The sequence below is a fragment of the Haliotis rufescens genome, unplaced genomic scaffold, assembly GCF_023055435.1.
Source record: "Haliotis rufescens isolate VD_foot unplaced genomic scaffold, xgHalRufe1.0.p SCAF_5, whole genome shotgun sequence".
NCBI lineage: Eukaryota > Metazoa > Mollusca > Gastropoda > Lepetellida > Haliotidae > Haliotis > Haliotis rufescens.
The window spans coordinates 52,764,292-52,789,899 of record NW_025964223.1 but is presented as its reverse complement, the minus strand read 5'-3'; the positions used below and the strand labels follow the sequence as shown (position 1 = coordinate 52,789,899).

The window sequence follows — 25,608 nt, the reverse complement described above, 5'->3', positions numbered from 1 at the left end:
AGGCAACTTCATGGATTGGGTGTTAGTCATGATGACTTGGTTGATAGTGTCAATGTACTCCAGTGGCATGGGTTGCTGCTCACAATAGCAATGATCAGTGGTTTGTCTGCTCCAGATTCAATTATTTAGCTTTATGGGTAGCTGGAATATTACTGAGTGTGGCTCTAAACAACAAACAAAGAAAAAACCCACCAGACAATGACTGCTGTGAAACTGTGATTAAGAAGTAGGATTTGTTTGATTTTTGACGCCACACTTGACAATATTCCAGCTACATGAAGACAGTCTGAAAATGATAGTCTGGATGAGACAATCATGAGTGTCGATATACGTAATTGGGAAACCATGACATGCATCAACCAAGTCACTGAGAATAACCACCTATACCTGTGGTTGCCTTTTATGACAAGCATGGGTTGCCTGAAGATCAGTTCTAACCTGGATCCACAAGTATGATGATCAATTTTCATGTCCTTGTTGAAAGTATTCCTCTCACAGAACACAACTACTCTGTTACATTAAATAATTTATTTGTTTCATACAGCATAATTGTACAGATAACAGATGATCAACAGAAAAATTAGAATATTTACAAGTCATTTACAAACAATATATTACAATAACTCTCATCTATACACAACTTACAAAGCAGATCTAATTCGTAAGTAGATTATGCAACAAAATGGTTACCCCCAAGCGAATGACACAAATGAACACACTTATCACAGTATATACCATTAGGGATATAACTTCACGCTTACACAAATGCCATCTGGAATGTTCCCTCTCATATATCACAGTCAAGTGATTCCACCATATTCACCTCAAATATTGCACAACTGGAGATAGGATTTCAACCAACGAAGGGTTCTATTCCACAGAGCAATCTCAGTTCAACCTTGTTTATAATAAAGATGTCTGAAGCCTATCTACAGCGCCTACACTAAACCAGTAATTTTGGAGTGAGAGCAGGGTTTTGTACTCCTGTTAGAATATTTTCCAAAACAGAATCTCAAGGGTGTGAAACTATTCTGTGTCCTTGACAAGACATGCCAATGCTTCTTGACCTCTACCCAAGTAACATGGAATATGATTATCATCTTAAAACACTGTTTTGAAAATGTCCAGTGGATATTTTACCAAATGGACCAAGGTAGGTTAGCTTTTAACATACATGTTTGTAATAGCCATAGAACTGAGACTTCTGTGAAAGTGGACCTGGCCAAGTTAAATCTTTGTATTCTTGCTAAACATGTCGCTGTGTGTGTATTGAAAATGAAACGGAAAATAGATGTATATTCAATGTGTTGATTCAAGATGAGCGTTTTGTAATAAATTGTGAGACATCAAGAGTCTTTCAGCAGACATATACGTATGTAAGAAGATATTCTTTTATGATAGTCAAATCAAGAAATGTCAAAGCATGTTGAGACAGTTTGACATACCTTCTCCATGTCAATGCACTAAATAACTCTTCACCTATCAAGTAACTTGACCTAAAATTTGCACTGTGAAGTCAGGCTGGTATATTCATCAGTACTGTATATCACTGTCTAAAGCGACCCTCCTGTAAAAACCTTCAAAAATCGATGCTGATTTATATACCCTTTCCATAAAGCAATCCGGAATGAAGCACATCCCCAACTCATACAAAATTTCTCCATCAACCCCCCATTTCTAGGTACAAAATACTTGCCTTATACATGGCAATATAGGGTAGCCATTATTATCACAACCTAGGATTGGCCAGAATAAGAAACAGGAACCATGCAAATGAGCAATTTAAATTGGTGTCTCTGGGAGGCAGGGATACTGCAGAGGAGGACTACATCATTGATGTATTTAGATCATAAATACAAATTTAAATAATTTCACTTCTTTTACCCCAGTAATTTTTGTGCTCAAGCTTTCTTGATTTCACGTTTCTAAAATCAGAAACATGGTTTGATCTTTGCCATTTATCTGGCTGGACAATAACATGAATGCGTAATATGCCGACAATGGGATTTGAGGAATTGGATTTCGGAAATATGTTAAAATGATGATCTGGCAAGAATTCACAACTGGAATGATTGAACATGAACTTGGGACAAATCAACTTGCATACAGAACTCTCCAACACAACCTGGAACTGACGATCAACAGGACAAGTACTGGTGATTGATGAAGCATGAGACCGGATGTAGGGAGTGAGGACTGAGAGGGAATGCCCTCCACAGGCCTACCAGCTTGATAGAAAATGGTTTGAAACTAACCTTATATATCTTTAGTAATGGTGGAAAAATATGAAAACGTTTCATTTTCATTCTGATATTTGATGCAACTTGAATACTGTTTTTGGCTGCAGTAGAAACAAGTCATTTCAGAAGCTACTCCTTATGATAGTAACATGATAAAGGGAATAATTATTAATTTCTACTACCATACTCCTTAACCATTAGAAATGTAGTTGAGTCTATTAGTGCAGGTTCTAGCACTTGGTGTCTAAACAAGAAAAGAAGATTACATACAGTAATTGGTCGCAAAAATCAGACTTGAATATGATGATTAATTAACACACTAAATAATACAATGTATAAGAAATGCAAATAGATATTTGTGCTCATGCAGCTATGCTATAGGTTGTGCATGACGTGAATTGTTGGACACATGTGGTTGGATGTACATAGCGAGCACCCACATGGCAGAGGATTGGGGATGGAACTAGGATTAGAGCTGCTACACAGATAGTAAGGCAGTGATGGGTAACTACACACACAACAAACCGATAAAAAGGGACAAATAAAATAATAATATTAAAGTTTACAAAGAAAAGATTGTCAGTAATCAATACATAATATTCACAAATAAACAGAAAAATAAAAATAAATAAATATTATAAAAAGTGGCGATGAAGACGTAAAGGGACAACAATACACTGCACAGAACACAAAGCCACCCTGACAGAACCCTTTTGGCATATATACCTGAGATACTAGTCCCCTCTGTGAAAGAAGCAATTCTAATTTGTCATGGCTGAGGTTAATATCCCAGAGAGGCACAGTAACATAAGCAATCAACAGCAAGGTGTGGAACCACAGCTGCCTGATGAACAAATATCAACATGTATAGCCAACAGCAGCATGTGGATCCATAGCGACATGTTGAACCAACCGCATGTGGAAACAGCTACATGTGGAAACAGCTACATGTTGAACCAACCGCTTGTGGAAACAGCTACATGTTGAACCAAACGCATGTGGAAACACTGCTACATGTTGAACCAACAGCATGTGGAAACAGCTACATGTTGAACCAACAGCATGTGGAAACACTGCTGCATGTTGAACCAACAGCTTGTGGAAACAGCTACATGTTGAACCAACCGCTTGTGGAAACAGCTACATGTTGAACCAACAGCATGTAGAAACAGCTACATGTTGAACCAACCGCATGTTGAAACAGCTACATGTTAAACCAACAGAATGTGGAAACACTGCTACATGCTGAACCAACAGCATGTGGAAACAGCTACATGTTGAACCAACCGCATGTGGAAACACTGCTACATGCTGAACCAACAGCATGTGGAAACAGCTACATGTTGAACCAACAGCATGTGGAAACAGCTACATGTTGAAACAACAGCATGTGGAAACACTGCTACATGTTGAACCAACCGTATGTGGAAACAGCTACATGTTGTACCAAGAGCTTGTGGAAACACTGCTACATGTTGAACCAACAGCTTGTGGAAACAGCTACATGTTGAAACAACAGCATGTGGAAACACTGCTACATGTTGAACCAACAGCATGTGGAAACAGCTACATGTTGAACCAACAGCATGTGGAAACAGCTACATGTTGAACCAACAGCTTGTGGAAACACTGCTACATGTTGAACCAACAGCTTGTGGAAACAGCTACACACAGTGTTGAATCAGCTCATGGAACAACAGCTACATGTTGAACCATACCTCCCATAATCTAGGTATGTTCTAAAGAAAGCATGTTCTATGTTGTAGTAAGATCTACTAGAATTCCCTGCACAAGATAACCAGGGAGGCTATTTCTCCCCAGTGAGGCAATTACAGTTTTCAATTCTATTATGTTTCTATAATATCCGTGATCACTACTCTGGAGAAAACCCTTACAATATTACAACCTGTTTCAGGATTTCTGGTTGACTTCTTAACAATAACAAATGGACATTAATTTGACATTAATTAAAGATATTGATAACCCTTCAGATCTATTTCAGGAATGAAATAAATCTTCAGTAGTGTCCCTCCTATTTGAACATCTCATCTTTAACGACACATGATGACAAATGATGACAAAGGTCAGACAAGACCATACCACATTGGTCTTAGTGTTTTCAAATTTTGGAAATTATGGGCTATATTTTCTATACAATTCATAATCTGTTCATGTATCATGCTTTACCTGTCTAAACAGACACGACAACTGCTGCCTGAAAATCTCCCCACCCATCCCCTATATAACATACCGTGTGATATGGGCCTGTGTAGCTGGCACTAGCTGAATACGGCCCATACTGCACACCCATTCCCTATATAAGATACCACGTGATATGGGCCTGTGTAGCTGGCACTAGCTGAATACGGCCCATACTGCACACCCATTCCCTATATAAGATACCGTGTGATATGGGCCTGTGTAGCTGGCACTAGCTGAATACGGCCCATACTGCACACCCATTCCCTATATAAGATACCGTGTGATATGGGCCTGTATAGCTGGCACTAGCTGAATACGGCCCATACTGCACACCCATTCCCTATATAAGATACCGTGTGATATGGGCCTGTGTAGCTGGCACTAGCTGAATCGACCCACACTGCAGGGCAGACTGGCTTTCATTGCATTTGGCAGTTTACCGTTACGTAAATAACTGGCTGACTTTCAGTACTTTCTAGGGTAAGGTGATGTGATGTGAAATGGGGTTTAACACGTTCAAACTGGGATAAGGAATTAAATGATCAGATCTATTTTATAAATACTTCTAGCCAAAATGAAAAGATGATATTTACAAACATGATTTCAGAAACATGGAAATTGGTTCATTTTTGTTTCACTGTAAGAAGCAGTTTCACTCTCACCTTCCCTCGTCCTAATATTAACATTCCTGTAAACACAACCCATACTAAGTGTTTACAAATAAATCAAACTCCTTACAAAGAAAACAAACTATCTCCAAAACTATCAGATACCTAGAATCACAGCAAAGTTTTGTACTTCAAAGACATTCCCACAATAAAATGTTGTACATGATTTACCTAATTCTGTCCCCTTGGTCAAAATCTGACACCCACTTTGTAGTGGTTCAGAACATACATACAGCATCCACTTAGCTGTGAAAGGCAATATTTGTATAACAGTTATCTATGGCCAGACTAGTTTTGTTCTTGTTTGCGGAAAAATCTGACTTAAATTTAAAGTAAAAAGAAAAAGATTCCACATAACAACTTGCATAACTGTAAACATGTTGTTTCAGAAACTACTTCTTTCATAATTTTGCAATAACTTCAATTCAATACTTTTTTTAGTATTATCAAGTCATTTTCTTACTAGGACATTTAATTCTTACAGGGATTTATCTAGGATTCCATATGAAGTGCTGGTAAACTTGGCAGACAAATTGGGAGACAAATCATAATTTTGTTCAAAATTGCAAGTTCATATTTTCCTAAATTTAGAGGTGTTTTAACATTGTATGTTACCTTTGCATTCAACACATTAATGTATAACTAACCACTAAGTCCTCTTCATCTTCCTGGTCATGCTATCAGTGAAATTCTGGTCATCCTTTAAAAGCTATCACTTTAGTTAGAACTAGAAAATAATAAACTGTGAAATTTGTAACTTCAATTTGTAAATTTTGACTAACGTATGCTGCAGACTTTGAGACAAATATTGGTCTCTGAGCAGGTCGAGATAAATCCCTGTTTTATTCTATTTCATTATATGACATAATTATATTGATTGTCATTCCTCCTGATCCATCAGTGTCTTGAGAAACTGGTCTAGAAAATCTCCAAAACAAGAACTTAAATTTGTCTGGCCTACAACAGAATAAACAGTATGAATTAACCCTATTATTTTACAAAATTTACCACATTACCAATCAATCAAAATGTCCATAGCAAAAGATACCATTTGAAGCAATTCCAATGCTGTAAGCTTTGCTGTTATAAAAATAGATCCAAATCTTCCTAGTTTACTAACAACTAATTCTCTGCATAGTCGACCTCATAGCACCCCGGCAACAGTCACATGACAGTCATGTGACATATCATCGGAATGCATCTTCATCACTGTCATATTTGCCAGCACCTCGGCTTGTCAATGTTGTTTCTTCATGGTCCGATCTGCAAGACAGTTTGAAGAGGATGATATTTCAAAATATCCATTTCAGAAACCTTCAAGGGCATCTTTAACAGTTTAGTAGTAGCCCTACATGTAGTTTATAGAGTGAGTGAGTGAGTGAGTGAGTTGGGTTTAACACTGCTTTTAACAGTATTCCAGTTATATCGCAGCGTGTCAGCTCTATGTGGGAGGAAAGCCCGAAGTGATGCAGGTCTCAGAAGTTTACCACTTCGGTGAAACCCACGAGCACGGGTATGCTGACAAATCTGGAAACATAATCAGGGCAAACCGGGATTCGAACCCACAATCATAGGTTTCTGGCTTGCCCTAGGGACGCAACTCTGCACAGTGAATCGCGGCGCCTTAGACGACTGGGCCACCTGTGGTCCCGAGTGAGTGAGTGAGTGAGTGAGTGAGTGAGTGAGTGAGTGAGTGAGTGAGGGAGTGAGTGAGGTATGACACTATCGTCAGTAGTATCACAGCTACATGATGGCAGCTTACCAGTAATGAACCAAGTACAACATAAACCTGTGGTCAATAGTATGAGCAAGCATCAAAGACACAGCAATCTATACGATAACACAATCAGCCAGGTTACAGCTGTCTTCTCTTGTGGTCCCCTTTCTAAATGCTAACCATATACCCTGCGGCCATTGTGACCACTGGATCACCAGTGCCTATTCTCTCCCTGCGACACACATGGGGCACAAGTTCTCAATGACCATGGAATTTACATCCAGGTAAATCAATTCTACGAAGATTGTTCTCAAGTTGATTCTCACCCTTTTATTCAAAGACAAGATTGAGTGAGAGTTGTTTTAACACCGCCTTGAACAGTATTTCAGTAACATCATGGCATGTCAACTTGCTATGAGGAAAGCCTGAAGTAATGCAGTTCTTTAAATCTCAACAACTTGGTGAAACCCACAACATGCAGAAGCATAGGTATGCTATGACAAACATATAGAAACACCATCAGGGCACACCAGGATTAGAACCCCTAACCATAGGTTTCTGGTAGGGCTGGGACGAGTCCAAATTTACTACTCATGTACCCATCCCCCTATTACCCGACCCTACCCGGGTACCCATTGTAAGTCTCAGGAGATGTCTCAAAATGTCCGATTTAACCCTGGCAAAACGTATTTAAATACATGTATCAGGTAATTCATACACTGAAGTAGAATTAAGTTATATCTTTATTCAACAATATGAAAAATCAGAAGAAATGGGTGCATAGTCAGAAAGAAATGCGATCATGAGTGACCTGTAGTGTAACCATAGAGTTCTAGATGATTTTTGTCATTAAACAATATATCACGTGACTAACCATTGGTCCGGGTAGTCCTGTGGGTACCCGGGTCCTACTCAGTACCCACCCGACCTGGGTACCCGAGTTACCCGTCCCAGCCCTAGTTTCTGGCACACCTAAGAGATGCAACTCTGCACAGGGATGACAGGGCCACCTGAGCCCCTCAAAGAGAAGAAGATTCATGGTACCTACCAACATCCCATAAACTATAGAAAACATTAGCAGTAAGACCTACCCGTAGTGGACTTCTTCGTCAGAGTCATTGAGCATAGACAGGGCAGGGTTGTCCTTAAAGTGGGTTTCTGGAACAAGCAATCACATAGCTATCAGCTGTGCTTGAATCACTGTTGATGTACTTTAACATGCATGAAGCTTGGTGACTTAAAAGAGACATACACATTTCAAAAAGGTTCCCACTCATTTCAAAAAGGTTCTCACACATTTCTAAAAGGTTCTCACACATTTCTAAAAGGTTCCCACACATTTCAAAAAGGTTCTCACACATTTCAAAAAGGTTCTCACACATTTCAAAAAGGTTCCCACACATTTCAAAAAAGTTCTCACACATTTCAAAAAGGTTCCCACACATTTCAAATAGGTTTCTGCACATTTCTAAAAGGTTCCCACACATTTCAAAAAGGTTCTCACACATTTCAAAAAGGTTCTCACACATTTCAAAAAGGTTCCCGCACATTTCTTAAAGGTTCTCACACATTTCAAAAAGGTTCTCACATTTCAAAAAGGTTCTCACACATTTCAAAAAGGTTCTCACACATTTCAAAAAGGTTCCCGCACATTTCTTAAAGGTTCCCACACATTTCAAAAAGGTTCTCACACATTTCAAAAAGGTTCCCACACATTTAAAAAAGGTTCCCACACATTTCTAAAAGGTTTCCGCCCATTTCTAAAAGGTTCCCGCCCATTTCTAAAAGGTTCCCGTACATTTCTAAAAGGTTCTCACAAATTTCTAAAAGGTTTCCGTACATTTCTAAAAGGTTCCAGCCCATTTCTAAAAGGTTCCCACACATTTCAAAAAGGTTCCCGCACATTTCTTAAAGGTTCCCACACATTTCAAAGGGTTCCCACACATTTCTAAAAGATTTCCACACATTTCTCAAAGGTTCCCACACATTTCTTAAAGGTTTCCACACATTTCAAAGGGTTCCCACACATTTCTAAAAGATTCCCACACATTTCAAAAAGGTTCTCACACATTTCAAAAAGGTTCCCACACATTTCTAAAAGATTCCCACACATTTCTAAAAGGTTCCCACACATTTCTAAAAGGTTCCCACACATTTCAACTGGGTAACAAGACTGTGATTTAGTCTATGACATCTTCTAAAGAATTTGTCTAATACTCATTTCATGTGGAATACAGCTAGCTGGACTTGCCTATTTTCTATAATGTAGATTGGTCTTAATAAGATTAATGCAGTTCTTCTACACAGCGCTCACATATTTGAAAACTGACGTGATTGCATCAACAGTGTTTATATGGGGGGATCAATCATTGAAATTTACTGATCATGTACACAGCTTAGATGTAGATGGAATAAACAGAACACTAACTGTTTACTTCAGATTTCTGCACTTGCAAACTGCTTGGGTTTATCAAATCAAAGACTGCTGCAATAGGGTAAAGCATAAGTCCTTGAAAATTGAACTGTCTGTCTTTGAGAAGTGTGTTTTTTTAGAGTGGAAATATCGTTTATACTAATCATGACTTATTGCTTATCTCATTTCATTTCTGAAAGGTAGTGGAAACTTCCTGAACAGTGTTCCCAGCGAACAGAAAAACAGCTCACCCGAACACACCCTTGGATAAGGATAAGGTAAAATAATAATTTTATTTCCCTAATGTAATAAGCTTGACTCAGTAAACTATTGGCAATACTTACTACCTCTATAAATCCGACCTCTACCAGTGATGTTATGATGTTCATTCTGTCAGTTATTACGACAAGCAAGTGATTCAGGAGACATATTCTCAACAAGAATCCCCATAGGGTGAAAATATCAGTGAAAACAACCATCCTAGGTATGCTTCACACAGTCTACCTATACACATTAAGTACTGCATCAACTAGATGGACGATGTCTCTGTAGGACTACTCACCATACATGGCATTTTTTGACGGGGAGTACACAAAGGCCATGGTGTACATGTAGAAATTCAGCAAGCCATAGAAAGACACGAACTCTGCTGAGTTCTGATAGTGTGTTGACATCTCGGCTACAAAGTTGTCTTCCAGCACGCCGCTGCCGAACCTCAGCACAGTGATAGCGATACTAATGGACAACACAATCAGCATCAGTGCGGTCATGAACTTGAGACGAAGGTCTGGAAACCAAGAATGGCATGTTCAGCTTATCAGAACTTATCCACAAACAAAATTTTAGTGGGAACTGGCATCCCTACATCAAAACTTGTTTTACGCCCGGAATCCACTTCCAAACAAACAACTGTTAGAGCATTGTGATACTCTGTCCCAGGATATTAGGGTGACATGTAAAATGATATTACCATTATTTGCAAAATTATTTGAATCAGTGTAAGCTTGGATGTTGAGATACAAAAGCAGATGTTTGTTTGTAGTGGTTGTTGTTTAACGCCTCACTTTGCAATATTCCAGGCTGTAAATAATCAAGTCTGGATCAGAAAAAAACAGTGATTGATATTGTGAACAACAAACTTCGCTGTCAGGGCATGTTGACAAGATATCAACCAGGTCATCGATATTACCGATCACAAGCCGATGTACTTACCAAAGTATGGCATGGATCGCAGTTCAGCGTAAGCTCGGATGAGGAGATACACAAGATATAATAAGTAGATGCCCCCAGTGATGAAGAAAAACACCTTAAAGCCCTGCAACACAACATATTGGAAAATAAACATTCTATTTGGACAGAGACAACTCTGAAACTGTTAAACCTATAATATGTAAAGAATTTCAATATGGGTAATATATAATCATGATAATGAAATACACTCAAAACACATAATTAACTTTAACTCGATATGAATGACCAAAAAAAGATTTTGGCAGTATCTCGAAATACACCCAATGAGAGAGAGTGAGTATGGCTTTATGCTGCCTTTAGCAATATTCCAACAATATCACGGCGGGGGACATCAGAAATGGGCTTCAAACATTGTACCCATGTCGGGAATTGAACCCGGGTCTTCGGCGTGACGAGCGAACGCTTTAACCACTAGGCTACCCTACACCCAATGAGATTCAAACCCGTACGACTACATTGCTGTGCTTGATTATCTCATGCCTAAATACCCCAAAAAAATTCCTTTAATATTTGTGGCCATTGTGCCAAATATTACAAAAGTTGGAATATATAGTGAATAAACTGGACTCATCCCCAGGAACTGTGTACTACTGTGGTATTATGTGGAATAATTTGGTATACTGTGGTTTATCCAACTGGCAGTACCATGAAGTTACTCTTGTCCAGTCTGTAGTAGTAGGTTGGGTCCAGCAGTTCGTTGTACTCCTGCCACGATGCCAGCGTCACCGCCGCGATCCACATCAGACCCACTACCACCAGCTTAGGCAGGTAGAAACGGATGAACCTACGGTCAGTCTGGGAACAGAACAATTGTACAGGGTTCAACATGTGTAGCACATGAAGTATTTTTGTGACATTTTTCAGCAGTAAACACTCAATAATATATCAACCTCATTGACTGACCTTCCTGACAACCAAAGTGAGAAGTTGTTTTACACACAGATTACACAGCACTACAGTACAGTACATGTACATCTACACAACATGTGTTTACTGAAACATCATCAATGCTACAATCCAAGTGCTACATCAGCAGAAGGACACCCCCATACACACCTGTCTGACACCGTGGTAGATACACAACCAGAACACCAAGACACACCCACCTGTCTGACACTGTGGTAGATACATTACCAGAACGGCAAGACACACACACACATACACACACCTGTCTGACACTGTGGTAGATACACAACCAGAACAGCAAGACAGACACACACACACACACACACACACACACCTGTCTGACACTGTGGTAGATATACAACCAGATCAACAGCAAGACACACACACACACCCCTGTCTGACACCATGGTAGATACACAGCCAGAACAACAGCAAGACACACCCACACACACACCTGTCTGACACTGTAGTAGATATACAACCAGATCAACAGCAAGACACACACACACACACCAACCTGTCTGACACTGTGGTAGATACACAAGCAGAACAACAGCAAGACACACCCGCACACACACCTGTCTGACACTGTGGTAGATACACAGCCAGATCAACAGCAAGACACACCCACACCTGTCTGACACCATGGTAGATACACAACCAGAACAACAGCAAGACACAACCACACCCACCTGTCTGACACCCCGGAAGTTACACAGCCAGAACAACAGCAAGGCACACACACCTGTCTGACACCGTGGTAGATACACAACCAGATCAACAGCAAGACACACACACACACACCAACCTGTCTGACACTGTGGTAGATACACAAGCCAGAACAACAGCAAGACACACCCGCACACACACCTGTCTGACACTGTGGTAGATACACAGCCAGATCAACAGCAAGACACACCCACACCTGTCTGACACCATGGTAGATACACAACCAGAACAACAGCAAGACACAACCACACACACCTGTCTGACATCCCGGTAGATACACAACCAGAACAACAGCAAGACACACCCACACCTGTCTGACACTGTGGTAGATACACAACCAGAAAAACAGCAAGGCACACCCGCACACACACCTGTCTGACACCGTGGTAGATACACAACCAGAACAACAGCAAGACACACCCACACCTGTCTGACACTGTGGTAGATACACAACCAGAACCACAGCAAGACACACACACACCCACACCTGTCTGACACTGTGGTAGATACACAACCAGAAAAACAGCAAGGCACACCCACACGTACCTGTCTGACACCGTGGTAGATACACAACCAGAACAACAGCAAGGCACACAGGAAGGAGGCCTGGAAGACACCATCAAACATCCCCGGCACCCAGCTGTTGACGAGGAAAGTCAGGGGGAAGATGGGATCTGCAATGGTAACGAGGATGATTAACTAATGAACAATAGCACAGTGAGTATTCATCATGTTGGCACTGGCTGATGTTGAGGAGAATAACCCAAACCAGGTTACTTACCATCATATAAGAGAAGAAGAGGAAGAAGAATTGACATCCATTTCTGTTCTATTGACCAGTCCCGCATGGAGAACTTCCGCAATGAGTGCGCAAACATACACTGTAAATGTACAACATAATACTGTTATCATCAGTACAAGATAGCTTAGAGCAAAGAGACACAACAGAAAACATTAATGTTTGTTTGTTGTTTAACACGGCACTCAGTAATATACCAGCTATACGACGGCGGTCTGTAAATAATCAAGTCTGGATCAGACAATCAAGTGATTGACATCATGAGCATCGATCTAAGCCATTGGGATACAATGACATGCATCAAACCAAATCAGCGAGCCTGACCTCCCCATCCCGTTAGTAGCCTCTTACGACAAGCATAGTCAAAAAACAAATATATTAGTTTCAACTGCATAACCATGATAAAGTCTCCATCTACAATATAGGAGGTGAGGTTTGTTTTCAGGGAAAGTACTCTGTGACAAGCATAGGCTATCTTAAGGTTATCTAGCATTTGTCAGTTAATTTTGGCAGGGGAATGTTAAAGGGGGACTAGTTCTACAAGGAACCTTTTGTTTGCTAACTCAAATTTTGCAATGTTTATCCATCTACTAGTTTACTCTAATTACACAAAGACCATGTGTAAATTTCAATCCTGAAATGGAATGTCTAGAGCTAGACTGAAAATGGAAAACAACCCATGCAGCATAGTGGCCCTTGTAACAAGCAGATGGGATCCCGTTTCCCAAAAGAATTACACAGCCAATAATAATTTTTAGAGCCCAGAAGTTTATGGATAACCTCCAGAAAAACACATTATTAACTAAATAAGGACTGCTGAATTGACGGTGTACTTACAGTGCAGAGGAATGTCATAACCAGGAAGACAAATCGGATCCAAATCTCAATCTGAGTGAAGGATGTGTTGTAGCTCTTGAACTGAAACATACAGAGAATACTGAGTTGCCTCCCCTTCCACATCAGTCTCATATTGATGTCTCTGCCTACAGCATGTATTGAGGTATATAATAAATATCACCCATGTCACACGTCTTGTTTTGAGTAGGTCTGGATAAGATAATCATAGAATCATAGAAACGCCTCTTTATACAGTATTTCAGCTGTGCCAGAGTGTCAGCTTAACATTAACTCCAGTGAATCCCACAAGCACAGATTCGGTGCTGACAAATCAAGAATCAACTTTGCATTTAGCACCCTTGATCAGCAGATCCTTATAAGGTCAAGGGACACAACTCTGCATAGTGAGTCTGCATAATACCCCATTAAGATGAAAAAGGTACTTTAGATGAGTAAAGAAAATAAGTAAAGAAGACTTACAGTGAACTCAATAGTCTTGATGTTAAACTTGTTGTTCTCCAGGCCAAAGAAGCGGACCTGGATGAGATAGTAAGCGTAGTCCAGGTAGCCCAGGTGCATCACGATCAGCTCGTCACAGTTCTACATACAAAACACACATTTTTTTTAAAACAATTTGTCCATCGTTTGTTGTTTAACGCTGAAGTCAGCATTCCAGCTATATGACTGCAGACTAAATAACTGCGTACGCGCCACACATACCATTGACTGATCATGTTGATATTACGAGCAATGTCCCATTCAATCAGGGTACAGTGACATGCCATCAACCCTGAGCCTGACCTCCAGTTCCTATTTAGTAGCCTCTTATGACAAGCAATAAATCAATAAATAACATACATCATGGTTGGACAGTGTTCACAGTGTATGCTTGTTAATATTGGAACATGTTAACATGGTTGAGATACAACTGTTTTCACTGAAGATGTGGAAACAAATTGTAATCTATGCATTGACTTATACATCAACTCCAGTATGTGACTTTAGCCAGTAGAATCAACAACACAAATAGCGAGGTCATAGCAAACTTGGGCTTCCACTGCCCCTCCAACTAACATCCATACCCAGTTGTCATAGTGACCATCCAAACCCAGTTTACTTCAAACACACAAATATCAGACATGATGTTCGTTTGTTGTTTAATGTCGCACTCAGCAATATTCCAGCTATATGACGGCGGTCTGTAAATAACCGAGTCTGGACCAGACAATCCAATGATCAATGATAATTGTCATCATGAGCATCAATCAACGCAATTGGGATCGATGACATTGCATCAACCAAGACAGCAAGCCTGACCACCCAATCCTGTTAGTCGCCTCTTACAACAAGAATGGGGTTGCTGAAGACCAATTGGAACCCGGATCTTCACGGGGATACAAATGAACTTAGTCTGTATATGCTACCTGGCTACAGCGGAGAAGCCTAGACCGGTTGTGTGGGGTGCCTCTAGGGGTGGGATTGGTCACTCGGTCCACGCTCTGGTCATCTCCGTTCATGCCGTGGATGATGATGCCCATAATAAAAGGTTGCTCAAACCGTGCACCTGAAACGTACATTTAGTATTCAGCCATTAAACTAAATAGTTTTGTCACTTGTTCAAACATATCAAAAGATATTCTTACATGCCTTAACGCTTTTTACCAGATTTCTGATGCCCATCATAAAAGGTTGCTCAAACCGTGCGCCTGAAACGTACATTTAGTACTCAGCAATTAAACTAAATAGTTTTGTCACTTGTTCGAACATATCAAAAGATATTCTTACATGTCTTAACGCTTTTTACCAGATTTCTGTTCACAATTTATTTTCATATTGCATACTGTGTTGTATTTAGTTTTTCAAATACAGAAGTTATTTTCATGTACAATCTTCTTTGAAATTAGCTTCTGATTAGCTTCATAGTGACACACAATAGCATCTGTTCCATAATGTACCAATGCTTACTATTAACAAATTTACCAAGCATTTCTACTAACTCAGTAACTGTAATAAAATAGACCTAACTTTAACATATAAATGAGTGAGTGAGTGATTGAGTTGGGGTTAATGCTGCTTTGCGCAGTATTCCAGTTATATCACGGCGTGACAGCTTAATGTAGGAGGAAAGCCCGAAGTGGTGGAGGTCTCAGACATTTACCACTTCGGTGAAACCCAAGAGCATGGTTATGGTGCTGACAAACCTAGAAACATAACAGGGGTGAACCAGGATTCAAACCGACAATCATAGGATTCTGGCGCACCAAAAGCACATAGCTTTTTTTATTATATATTTTCATGAATTGTTTACAATGTATTTGAAACAAATGTCAGGGTCACAAAGCATATTGATACAAGGGAGATAACTCTCATTTCCACGAGAATCAGATCCATGTTGACGTCGGTATAGTATTGGTACTATGTGGCATTGAAGTGAATTAAAATGATGTGTGTCAGTTATATAAATGGATCTTCATGAATAACAACATTTAATTGAAGCAGTGCGTTCTGTTACCTATCAATATGGTCGTTCCAATAATCCAACAACAGTTCTGATTTAGTAACAATAACTCACACAAGGTTATCTTTGATTTCTGACACAAGGTTAATGTGTTCCAATATCAACAGCCATGTAGGAAGTGGTGGTGGTACACATAGACAAGGCTCAACACTGACTTACCTCCCTTGTTGTCGGTGACGATGTTGGCTGTAAGCCACAGCTGTTGGTGGAAGGTGGACATGGGAGGAGACTTGAGATAGAAGGGGCCACTCTGTGTTACAACAGAAAATACATGATGGATTGAAACATAGCTTCCACATGGCACACATGTTCATGCACTGATCTTTACAATGACAAAAAAATTGGAAATACCGTATTCTACGTAATAAGCGCTCGCTCTAATAAGCGCCCATTTGCTAAGATATTGGCTAGTGAACAATCCCAATTAGCACCCCTTCCGATTGATCAACGTACACAAGACTTATTTATTCGCGTATAATACGCACTCGTGTGTTATATGCATCCTTAACTCTGGGCATTTAATTCTGGAAAAATATATCTGTCGTACATAAACATTTCAGGCTGTCAGCATAAACCACGAAATTTATCTTTCAACTCTGTTTTTTTTCACCAAAATAACATTCTCATAAGAGCCCCCTATTTCTAATTTTAAGAGCGCCCTGGGCGCTTATTACGTCGAATACCGTAACTTTAAACACAAAGATTTTGTTCTGTCTTGGGTTAGACATTGTAGACAAGTGCCATGTACCATGATGTTTGTTTGTTTGTTGTTTAACACGACACTCAGCAATATTCCAGCTATATAACGGCGGTCTGTAAATAATGGAGTCTGGACCAGACAATCCAGTGATTGACAGCATGGGCATCGATCCATGCGATTGGGATCGATGACATGGATCGACCAAGTTAGAGAGCCTGACCACCCCATCCTGTTAGTTGCCTCTTACGACAAGCATAGTCGCCTTTTAGGGCAAGCATGGGTTGTGAAGACCTATTCTACCCCGGATCTTCACGAGTCTGTACATGATGTTTGATACGAGGCCTATGTCTCTATGTAAAGACGGTAATCATTAATTGGGGTGATGATACCATATATATCCTGATACTGTTGGTGTGATCCGATTCGTTTCCAGATACTGTACTTTTATTACACAAGTTGATATTCTTTCATTTTGCAGATGAATCAGAACCCTAAATCCTTTTTTTGTAAATTTCAGCGATCAAAGATGGGATATTGTAGGGCAGAAACATATTAGCCAGAGGGCACTGTGAAGGTTTTTTGTCCAACCATGAAATACTAGAGAATCTGCGTAAACTGGTGGTTGAAAGTTTCTGTTATTATTCACATGTTTTTCAGCCAATATAACTTGTAATGAATCTTATTTACCATGATACAGAAGTTGTAAATCAAGGTATTGTATCGTGGGCCTCGTAGTGTGACCACTATATTGCATCCTATTGATACAAACGGCACTCTGAGTTCAGCAGCATGTTCAGTGAGTGAGTTAATGAGTTTGGTTTAACAGTATTCCAGTTATATCGCGGAGTGTCAGCTTAATGTGGGAGGAAAGCCCGAAGTGATGCAGGTCTCAGACGTTTACCACTTCGGTGAAACCCACGAGCACGGGTATGGTGCTGACAAACCTAGAAACATAATTGGGGCGAACCGGGATTCGAACCCACAATCATAGGTTTCTGGCTTGTCCAAGGGACGCAACTCTGCACAGCGAATCGCGGCGCCTTAGACGACTGGGCCAACCGTGCCCCCGCAGCATGTTCAGAGTGTCAGTGGTTGAACACTGAAGTCCCCAAATAATAGGCTTAATACTAGGGGTGTCATGATAAATTGAAATATCGATATATTGCTATTGATAAGCACTTAAAGTTAATAAATCGATTGTTAAATCAGTTTCCAATCAATAGTATTGATTTCAGTTTCGATAGTTTCGATTATATTTACCATATCAATAACATATATGCAATGCTGTTCAAATTTGTTTTTCTTTTGATCATGAGTGGTAGTAATTAATCCACAATAATGTGTAAGTTTCTTTTTCTAAAATTATTAGACTTAAGAAAAAACAAATCAGTCATCTCAAACTTTACTTTTTATTTGTTGTTGTGGTTATCACATTCAAAGGAAACTTCAGTTCCAAGGTTTAATTCAACTCTAAAATCCATCTAAAATGATACACTGAAAACTATTGATATTTATCGCAATAGTTGCTTGCAATATCAATAGTTATTGGCACTAGTCCTGTAGTCCTTACCAAACTGCCCAATAGTAAAGGTATCCTAAGGACTAGTAGAAATTGGCCCATTTTAAGGGTTTTTGGTATATGTTATCATTATAAGGACTAGTGGAGAAAAACTGTTAGTTTCTAACCCTGGCAAAAGTGATTTCCAGACCAACTGTCACCCCTACTAAATACTTCTCAGTATGTGCAATGATCATGATGATGTGACCATGTGACATCAGTAATTGTTTCGGCATGACTCAAAATAGACATACTTGTAAAGCCCTGAACTATGACAATACATGTGAAACATCTGAGGTAGCAAACAAAGAAGTGTCGCACGAGAAGGGACTTGAATCTAACTTCTTGAAACTGCCCATTGGTCAGAGCCTAGTCCTCCTCTAATAAAGGTACCCCTGTGAAGATCTGGGCTAGAATTGGTATTCAGCAACCCATGCTTGTCATAAAGTGACTAACGAGATCAGGTCGATCGAGTTCACATCAACCAATGGAATGTCTGGTCCAGATTATTTACAAACTGCTGCCATACAGCTTGAATATTGTCCAGCGTGGCATTAAACAACAAATAAACAAAAATGGATGCAGTATTGAACTGGTGAATTCATCCAGACTGCAAATTTCCAGATGAAAAATCATGCATACATTGTGATGTTCCTTTTTGACCATATACAGAAATTCCAAACATGTTTAATGGCCTATCAGCAGGATTTTGAAACTACCAGTCTCTCATTACAGGACACAGTAGCTGCATTAAGTGCGTGTAAAGGTACATGCTGTAGGAGTGTTACCTTTGTGTCATTGGGTCTCGGGATGAGGGAGGCACTGTCCTTGGTGACATTGTCCGTGATGGGTGGCCCAGCTATACCGATGAGGATGCTGATACCGAAGCACACAAAGAGCGAGATGAACACCAGAACAAACTGCCTCTTGTTGAGAGCATACAGTCGCATCTGGACTGACCTGAAACATCAAGTATGGGGAGTCAAGAGTTGTGAGTTGAGAGTTTTGAGTCAAAGTGTTGTGAGTCAAGTACTGTGAGTCAGGTACTGTGAGTCAAGTACTGTGAGTCAAGTACTGTGAGTCAGGTAATGTGAGTCACGTACTGTGAGTCAGGTACTGTGAGTCAAATATTGTGAGTCAGGTACTGTGAGTCAGGTACTGTGAGTGAAGTACTTGGAGTCAGGAACTGTGAATTAAGCATTGTGATTCAGGTACACTGAATCAAGTATTGTGAGTCAGGTACTGTGAGTCAAGTATTAGGAGTATGGTACTGTGAGTCAAGTATTGTAAGTCTGGTATTGTGAGTCAAGTATTGTGAGTCAAGTGTTGTGAATCAGATACTGTGAGTCAAGTGTTGTGAATCAGGTACTGGGAGTCAAGTATTGTGAGTCTGGTACTGAGAGTCAAGTATTGTGAGTCAGGTGTTGTGAATCACGTGAGTTAGTAACTGTGAGTCAAGTATTGTGAGTCAGGTACTGTGAGTCAAGTATTGTGAGTAAGGTACTGTGAATCACGTATTGTCAGTCAGTAACTGTGAGTCAAGTATTGTGAGTCAGGTACTGTGAGTCAGGTATTGTGAGTCAGGTACTGGGAGTCAAGTATTGTGAGTCAGGTGTTGTGAGTCAAGCATAGTGACTGGCAGTTTCAAAAGCCAGCGGGAACACTGATAAGCATGTTAAGTCAATCTATCGCCCTAACAAATGCGAGAATACCCTGTAGACTAAAAGTAAAAAAATGTCCAAAATAGGGCATTATCAAACAAAACGTATAACATAACACTCTAACATATAGAAATTATCATGTTTTCTCATAGCAGTATGTTTGATCCATATGTGGGTAAAATATTTAAGTAAGTTAAATACCATTACATGTATTTATAGAACTATAATTTAATAATGAGTAATTTCCCTCGCCTTTATCATGTCTATAGTACAATGTGTATATGGAGCTGTAGTTAAGCGCAGCTAGCACAATATAATGTACCCTAGACCCATCTTTTTTCAATCAACAGTTAGACTAAATCATACATATTTTAGAAATAATTATCACAGAAATTGGTAAATACCCTTAATGTTAATACAGGCCAGTGGACAAACTTCAGAAAATTGCCTATCCTTCTGCTACAGTGACTGTCTCATATTCAACAAAACTTCTCTGCGTCAAATGTAAAGACACCCCCACAGAAGACCACATCAGGTGAAACCTGAACAAACTTTGACGGAACAATTAAAATGAAGGGCACATGGGTTCTTGAGCCAATCAGATGTTAGCTTTTCAAAATGATTTGGCTTCATTTCTCTACCACCTTGATTCGGACATTTCCATTTGTACAGTAGAAAACATTCCCTAAACTGTATACCCTTTTAGCAAGTTTAGCAGTAGATGCCCTGAAAACATATCCACAACACGACCTTATTTTTTGGCAGTCCCCATTTTTTTTGCTTTTCCGAGATTCAGAAGTCAGATATGCTTGTCTGTGTGCTTCGTTCACTTGTACCAAGAATTTAGCATGTTTCCCTAGACCACCACACAGAAAAGTTTTGTCTTGGACCAAAATATATGATTTTTATGAGCGGGTGAGTATGGTTTTATGCTGCTTTTAGCAATATTCTAGCAATATCATGGCGGGGGACAGCAGAAAGGGGCTTCACACATTGTACCCATGTGGGGAATCGAACCCCGGTCTTCGGCTTGACAGGTGAATATATTAACCACTAGGCTACTCCACCACCCTTGCTTAATAGCATAGTGCATGTTGTGTGACTTCCTCTTGTATCAGGGGCGGTCGGGTAGACTATTTAAATATTGATAAAAGCAGCGTAAAACCACACTCCCTCCAACATACTGAGCTGTAGGTGCAGTTACAGCTGCTGCCAGGGGGAATCAATAGATACCTGCTAACCTCACATTTGCTATTACAACGACAAAGACGCCTGTAACGGCTTAAATACACAGATTTAATGATTATTGATTAAGATAATGCAGGTAAGTAGTTTGTGACTCTAATAATAGTTCTAAGTTCAGGGTTAGAAACTAACAGTTTTTGTCCACTAGTCCTTATAATGATAACATATAGCAAAACCCTTAAAACAGGCCAATTTCTACTAGTTCTTAGGATACCTTTACTATGGGGCAGTTTGGTAAGGACTACAGGACCAGTGCCAATTTCTAACGCTGAAGTTGTAAAGGGGTGGTCGGTTAGCCTAGTGGTTAAAGTGTTCGCTCGTCACACCGAAGACCCGGGTTCTATTCCTGACATGGGTACAATGTGTGAAGCCCATTTCTGGTGTCCCCCGCCATGATATTGCTGGAATATTGCTAAAAGCGGCATAAAACCATACTCACTCACTTTAAGTTGTACATCACTGAGACTTGAGTATCATGCTTTAATAATAAGTCCATTTATAATATGCCAAATTCCATTTGAATGCTCACGGCACTACATTATTATGTTCAATTAATGAGTGTGTGCTTGATTTTCATTCTCAGCTTCCTGGGGAGTATACAACCAATGCTGCCTGTGAGGAGGCTAATAGTTACATAACCATCTCATCCTACCTGGTACCCACTCAGTGGCACTCAATGCTGTATGAACAGAGGTTGCCTAAAGTGACAACACTTGTGCTACAAGTGCTTCAGGGTAGGGCAGGACCAAGACCTGGAAACTCTCAGGAGGCAAACTGACGGTGCAGGTTACAAATCCATTACGTTGTGGGTAAAAAAGGTATTATTACAACCCCTAAATGAAAGTATATACAACTGTACATACAAACTGACAATGGACACAGCCTTTTCAGGTCACTGGACAAATAGCGACTGAGTGCATAAATGTTCAAGGAACCGGTTAAACACTCTGTGCCATGCGGAATGGACTCATCCTAGGATAAGTGTCTGGATTCTGGCTAGTGTATATTTCTGTATACTGAAACGCACCTAGGGTACATATCGTCAGATCATACAATCAGAGATTACTCGCGCTATAACAAGGGGTGTGGCATCACATGCAGACATTGTAAATACTCAGGTGATGACATGTTTTATTTAAGATAAAGTCGTCTTTTATGTGAGTGAGATGTTTTACAGTTTTTATTTTGATTTAGGAGAAAATTACAAATGTTTCTAAAGCGTCCGAAAACTCATACCACGGGGATATCTGTAGTACTCGTCTCGACAACGACCTACCAGTCATGGCAGTGACACATAGGATTTCTGATTCCCAAGTGTGATTACAGTAGATCGACATATAACAGATGATCATTGATCTATCTACACTAATACACTAACAACTCTATCCTTAATGTCACAAATAAATTACACGTAAGACCACATGCATCTTTTGTCAAATGGAAACGACGAATTTGTGCAGAAACCAGTACCACGAAAAAAGGGGACGTTTCCTTCGCCTGTACGGGAAACAACGTAATGGTCTAATTATGAGTTCTCGTGCCAGACTAGATATTATCAATATATGCAAACACCGTATGTAATTAAAAAACAATGCATAACACTGAACTTACGATTCAATTTCACGTGCCATGTTGGCATGTTTTGTTTTGCAACACCAATTTCTTTTGACGCATGCGCCCTTCAACCGGAAATGTGTAAGTTCCACGTGACAGCAGACGACGCGAGTTTGTAAATCGATGAGCTGTTGATTATGAATCATTATCAAGACTGTCCCCCTGAAACGTGGGCCGTATAATGGCATATCTTTTGATTGAAACATGTTTGATGTTGATATATCAATGTTTTAAAGCGATGAAAAATCCTTTGATTAAGCTTTAAGTTTTGGAATATGTGATATATCACGTACGAACCTAGAATCTAGAACAGCAAATGCGGTTCACGGTTATAGATCGACAATCGAAAGAAACCGACATAACAAATTGTAAGGTTTTTTAATGATAAGCTAAATTTCGAAATCAACCCATCACTCGCAACCATCGAAGTCATATTGCGTTCCCAAAGACATGTTAATTGTAGAGGGGGTGGGGAAGCTTAGCCCTGTGGTGAAAGCGTTCGCTTCTCACGTCAAAGCCCCGGTTTGACACCCCACCTTGGTACAATGTGTGAAGCCCATTTCTGGTGTCTCCCGCCGTGATATTGCTGGGATATTGCTAAAAGCGACGTAAAGTCCAACCCATTCACTCACTCATTATGTTTTAGACAATGTATTATTTCCTATATACCATAGTTGGGATGATCTGCTTGATTGGCATTTCTTAGAAGTTGACGGATGACAAGATAGACACGGAATAGTCATATAACTCGCTAGTTTAGTATATCAAAGAAGTTGTTATCCATAAATAGTGTCTTTTAGTTCACATAGATCTACCCGATCAAGTTCTTTGAATTCGTTAATATCATATGTGCACTACGAAAATGGAATGATACCAATTATTATTGTTAAATTAATTGTGTTGTAATAATAACAATTATTATTGTTATTATTACAACACAATTAATTGTACTGATATAATTTATGACAGTACGAATTTTAGGTCAGTTGGCTCTGGAACAATACATATTGATTGAATGACTACGAAAATGACATCATTATGTTTACAAGGATTTAGGGTATTGTTATCAGCAGGGGCATACAATGGAATTAATTAACCCGAATCTCGGCCTTGCGATGACACCTTGTACAGAACAATAGTTGACACCTCTCCTCTGGCAGATGTGGAATAAGGTCCTGTTGTAAATACAATGAAGTGCTTCAGGGCGTATCAACAACATAATGGAATATACAAAGCACAAAAGCTAAAGAGTATGTGCTCAGTTGTAATGGTTAAACTATAAAACATACCTGTATCACTAAATAAAGATATGGCACCATGTAGAGTATACGCATATACATATAGAGTAGTGTATTCTCCTTATAGTTGTTTACATCTTGTGTGATACAGTTTCCCGCAATATCCAAAGTACACATTATCACGTCACGTCATATGATGACGTCATGTAGGGATGTGACGTCTGGGTAAACTATGATTTCTTCCTTCCATGGTCTGTTGTGTTTGGCATGCACACGAGCGTGCACACTCCCGAGCATAAATGTGTGAATACATGAAAAAATCTATTGAAGAAGAATCCTCTGTATTAATTCTCAGTGACTTTATTTTGTTTTGATATTGCAAAGATAGCACTTCCTTTTTACCTTCACGCACGCACACGCACAATATATGTATACGATGGACCGGTTTGCATCAACATATAATGACACATACTAGGCTAAATATATATATAAAGTATAAATGATGTCATTCCTACAAAGAGGCATCCCATATATAGTACTATGGTACACAATAAACTATGCCCAACGTCAACATGGTCAAATAAATATATAATAAATATTATATAATATATATACCCCAATAACATATACCCCCTGGCACAATGCCAATATATTCAAGATGCATACCCAGTGTAATCATTCCCTTTGTGTATGGACCATTGTGGATATTGTTTTCCATCTAAACGAAGAAAAATAGTTAACTCTACAACATGCTGACGACAGGGTACATTTACTATCAACAAAACCGGGTGTTCTTACCTTTCGCAACGGTCATGGTGATACGAGGGCGCTATATGCTTGGCGAAAGCGCTGAAGAAATCGGAGAATTGAGCGAGAAATGCTCGGACCTTGTTTGGCCAGCTTGGCGTGGAGAAAGAGAATGTGTAGTTATCCATCTCGTGTCCTTGTGGACAAGCGGACGGCCAGGTGGACAGGCGGACTGTCAGCCAACAGCCCCGAAACAGCTTATGATACAACCGTACTACGCTGCCTCACGCCATTTTGTTTCCTGCTTTTCAGATTGAATTATTAATGAGCTCATTCCAAGACTCGACGTTGCTTTAGCCATCGATCTCGATGCTTAGTCACGTGGTGGTCAGCGTTACCATGGGAGCACGTGAGACTGCCTCCGAACTGTCATTTTCTACAATGTCTAAAGTGTGATCTTTTGAAATAATAACGTAATCGATGCGATCTATATGCAGTTTGAAAATGCATTTCATCAGTTGAAGAATCGAACTATTTAGTTCCTCTATGATCCTATATGGACGCA

At 39.7% G+C, this 25,608-nt stretch overlaps 1 protein-coding gene across 2 annotated transcripts; it reads right to left on the bottom strand.

Annotated features, from left to right (window-relative positions):
• Positions 1-513: 513 nt before the first annotated feature.
• On the bottom strand, positions 514-25,406 carry LOC124126397 (transmembrane protein 181-like). Of its 2 annotated transcripts, none has more exons than XM_046489837.2 (13): positions 25,095-25,406; positions 19,327-19,498; positions 16,440-16,530; positions 15,187-15,326; positions 14,243-14,362; positions 13,763-13,843; positions 12,908-13,007; positions 12,673-12,800; positions 11,137-11,286; positions 10,453-10,555; positions 9,803-10,027; positions 7,919-7,985; positions 514-6,373 (listed from the first exon to the last, which is right to left on the bottom strand). In XM_046489837.2, the coding sequence occupies exons 1-13, from the start codon at positions 25,229-25,231 to the stop codon at positions 6,298-6,300; spliced, it is 1,590 nt and encodes a 529-aa protein (XP_046345793.1). In that variant the 5' UTR covers positions 25,232-25,406; the 3' UTR covers positions 514-6,297. The 2 variants fall into 2 exon arrangements, with proteins under 2 accessions (XP_046345793.1, XP_046345787.2); XM_046489831.2 differs by lacking the exon at positions 25,095-25,406 and adding an exon at positions 23,056-23,254.
• Between the last annotated feature and the right edge of the window lie 202 nt (positions 25,407-25,608).

Bases quoted from the DNA above. Each gene is read 5' to 3' on its own strand.
- LOC124126397 (XM_046489831.2), bottom strand. From the start codon at position 23,246: ATGCCATTATACGGCCCACGTTTCAGGGGGACAGTCTTGATAATGATT. The intron at 13,844-14,242 runs GTAAGTCTTCTT...TGTATGTTTCAG, and splicing joins TCAAGACTATTGAGTTCACT to TTCAAGAGCTACAACACATC. The intron at 12,801-12,907 runs GTAAGTAACCTG...TTACCATTGCAG, and splicing joins TCTTCTTCTCTTATATGATG to ATCCCATCTTCCCCCTGACT.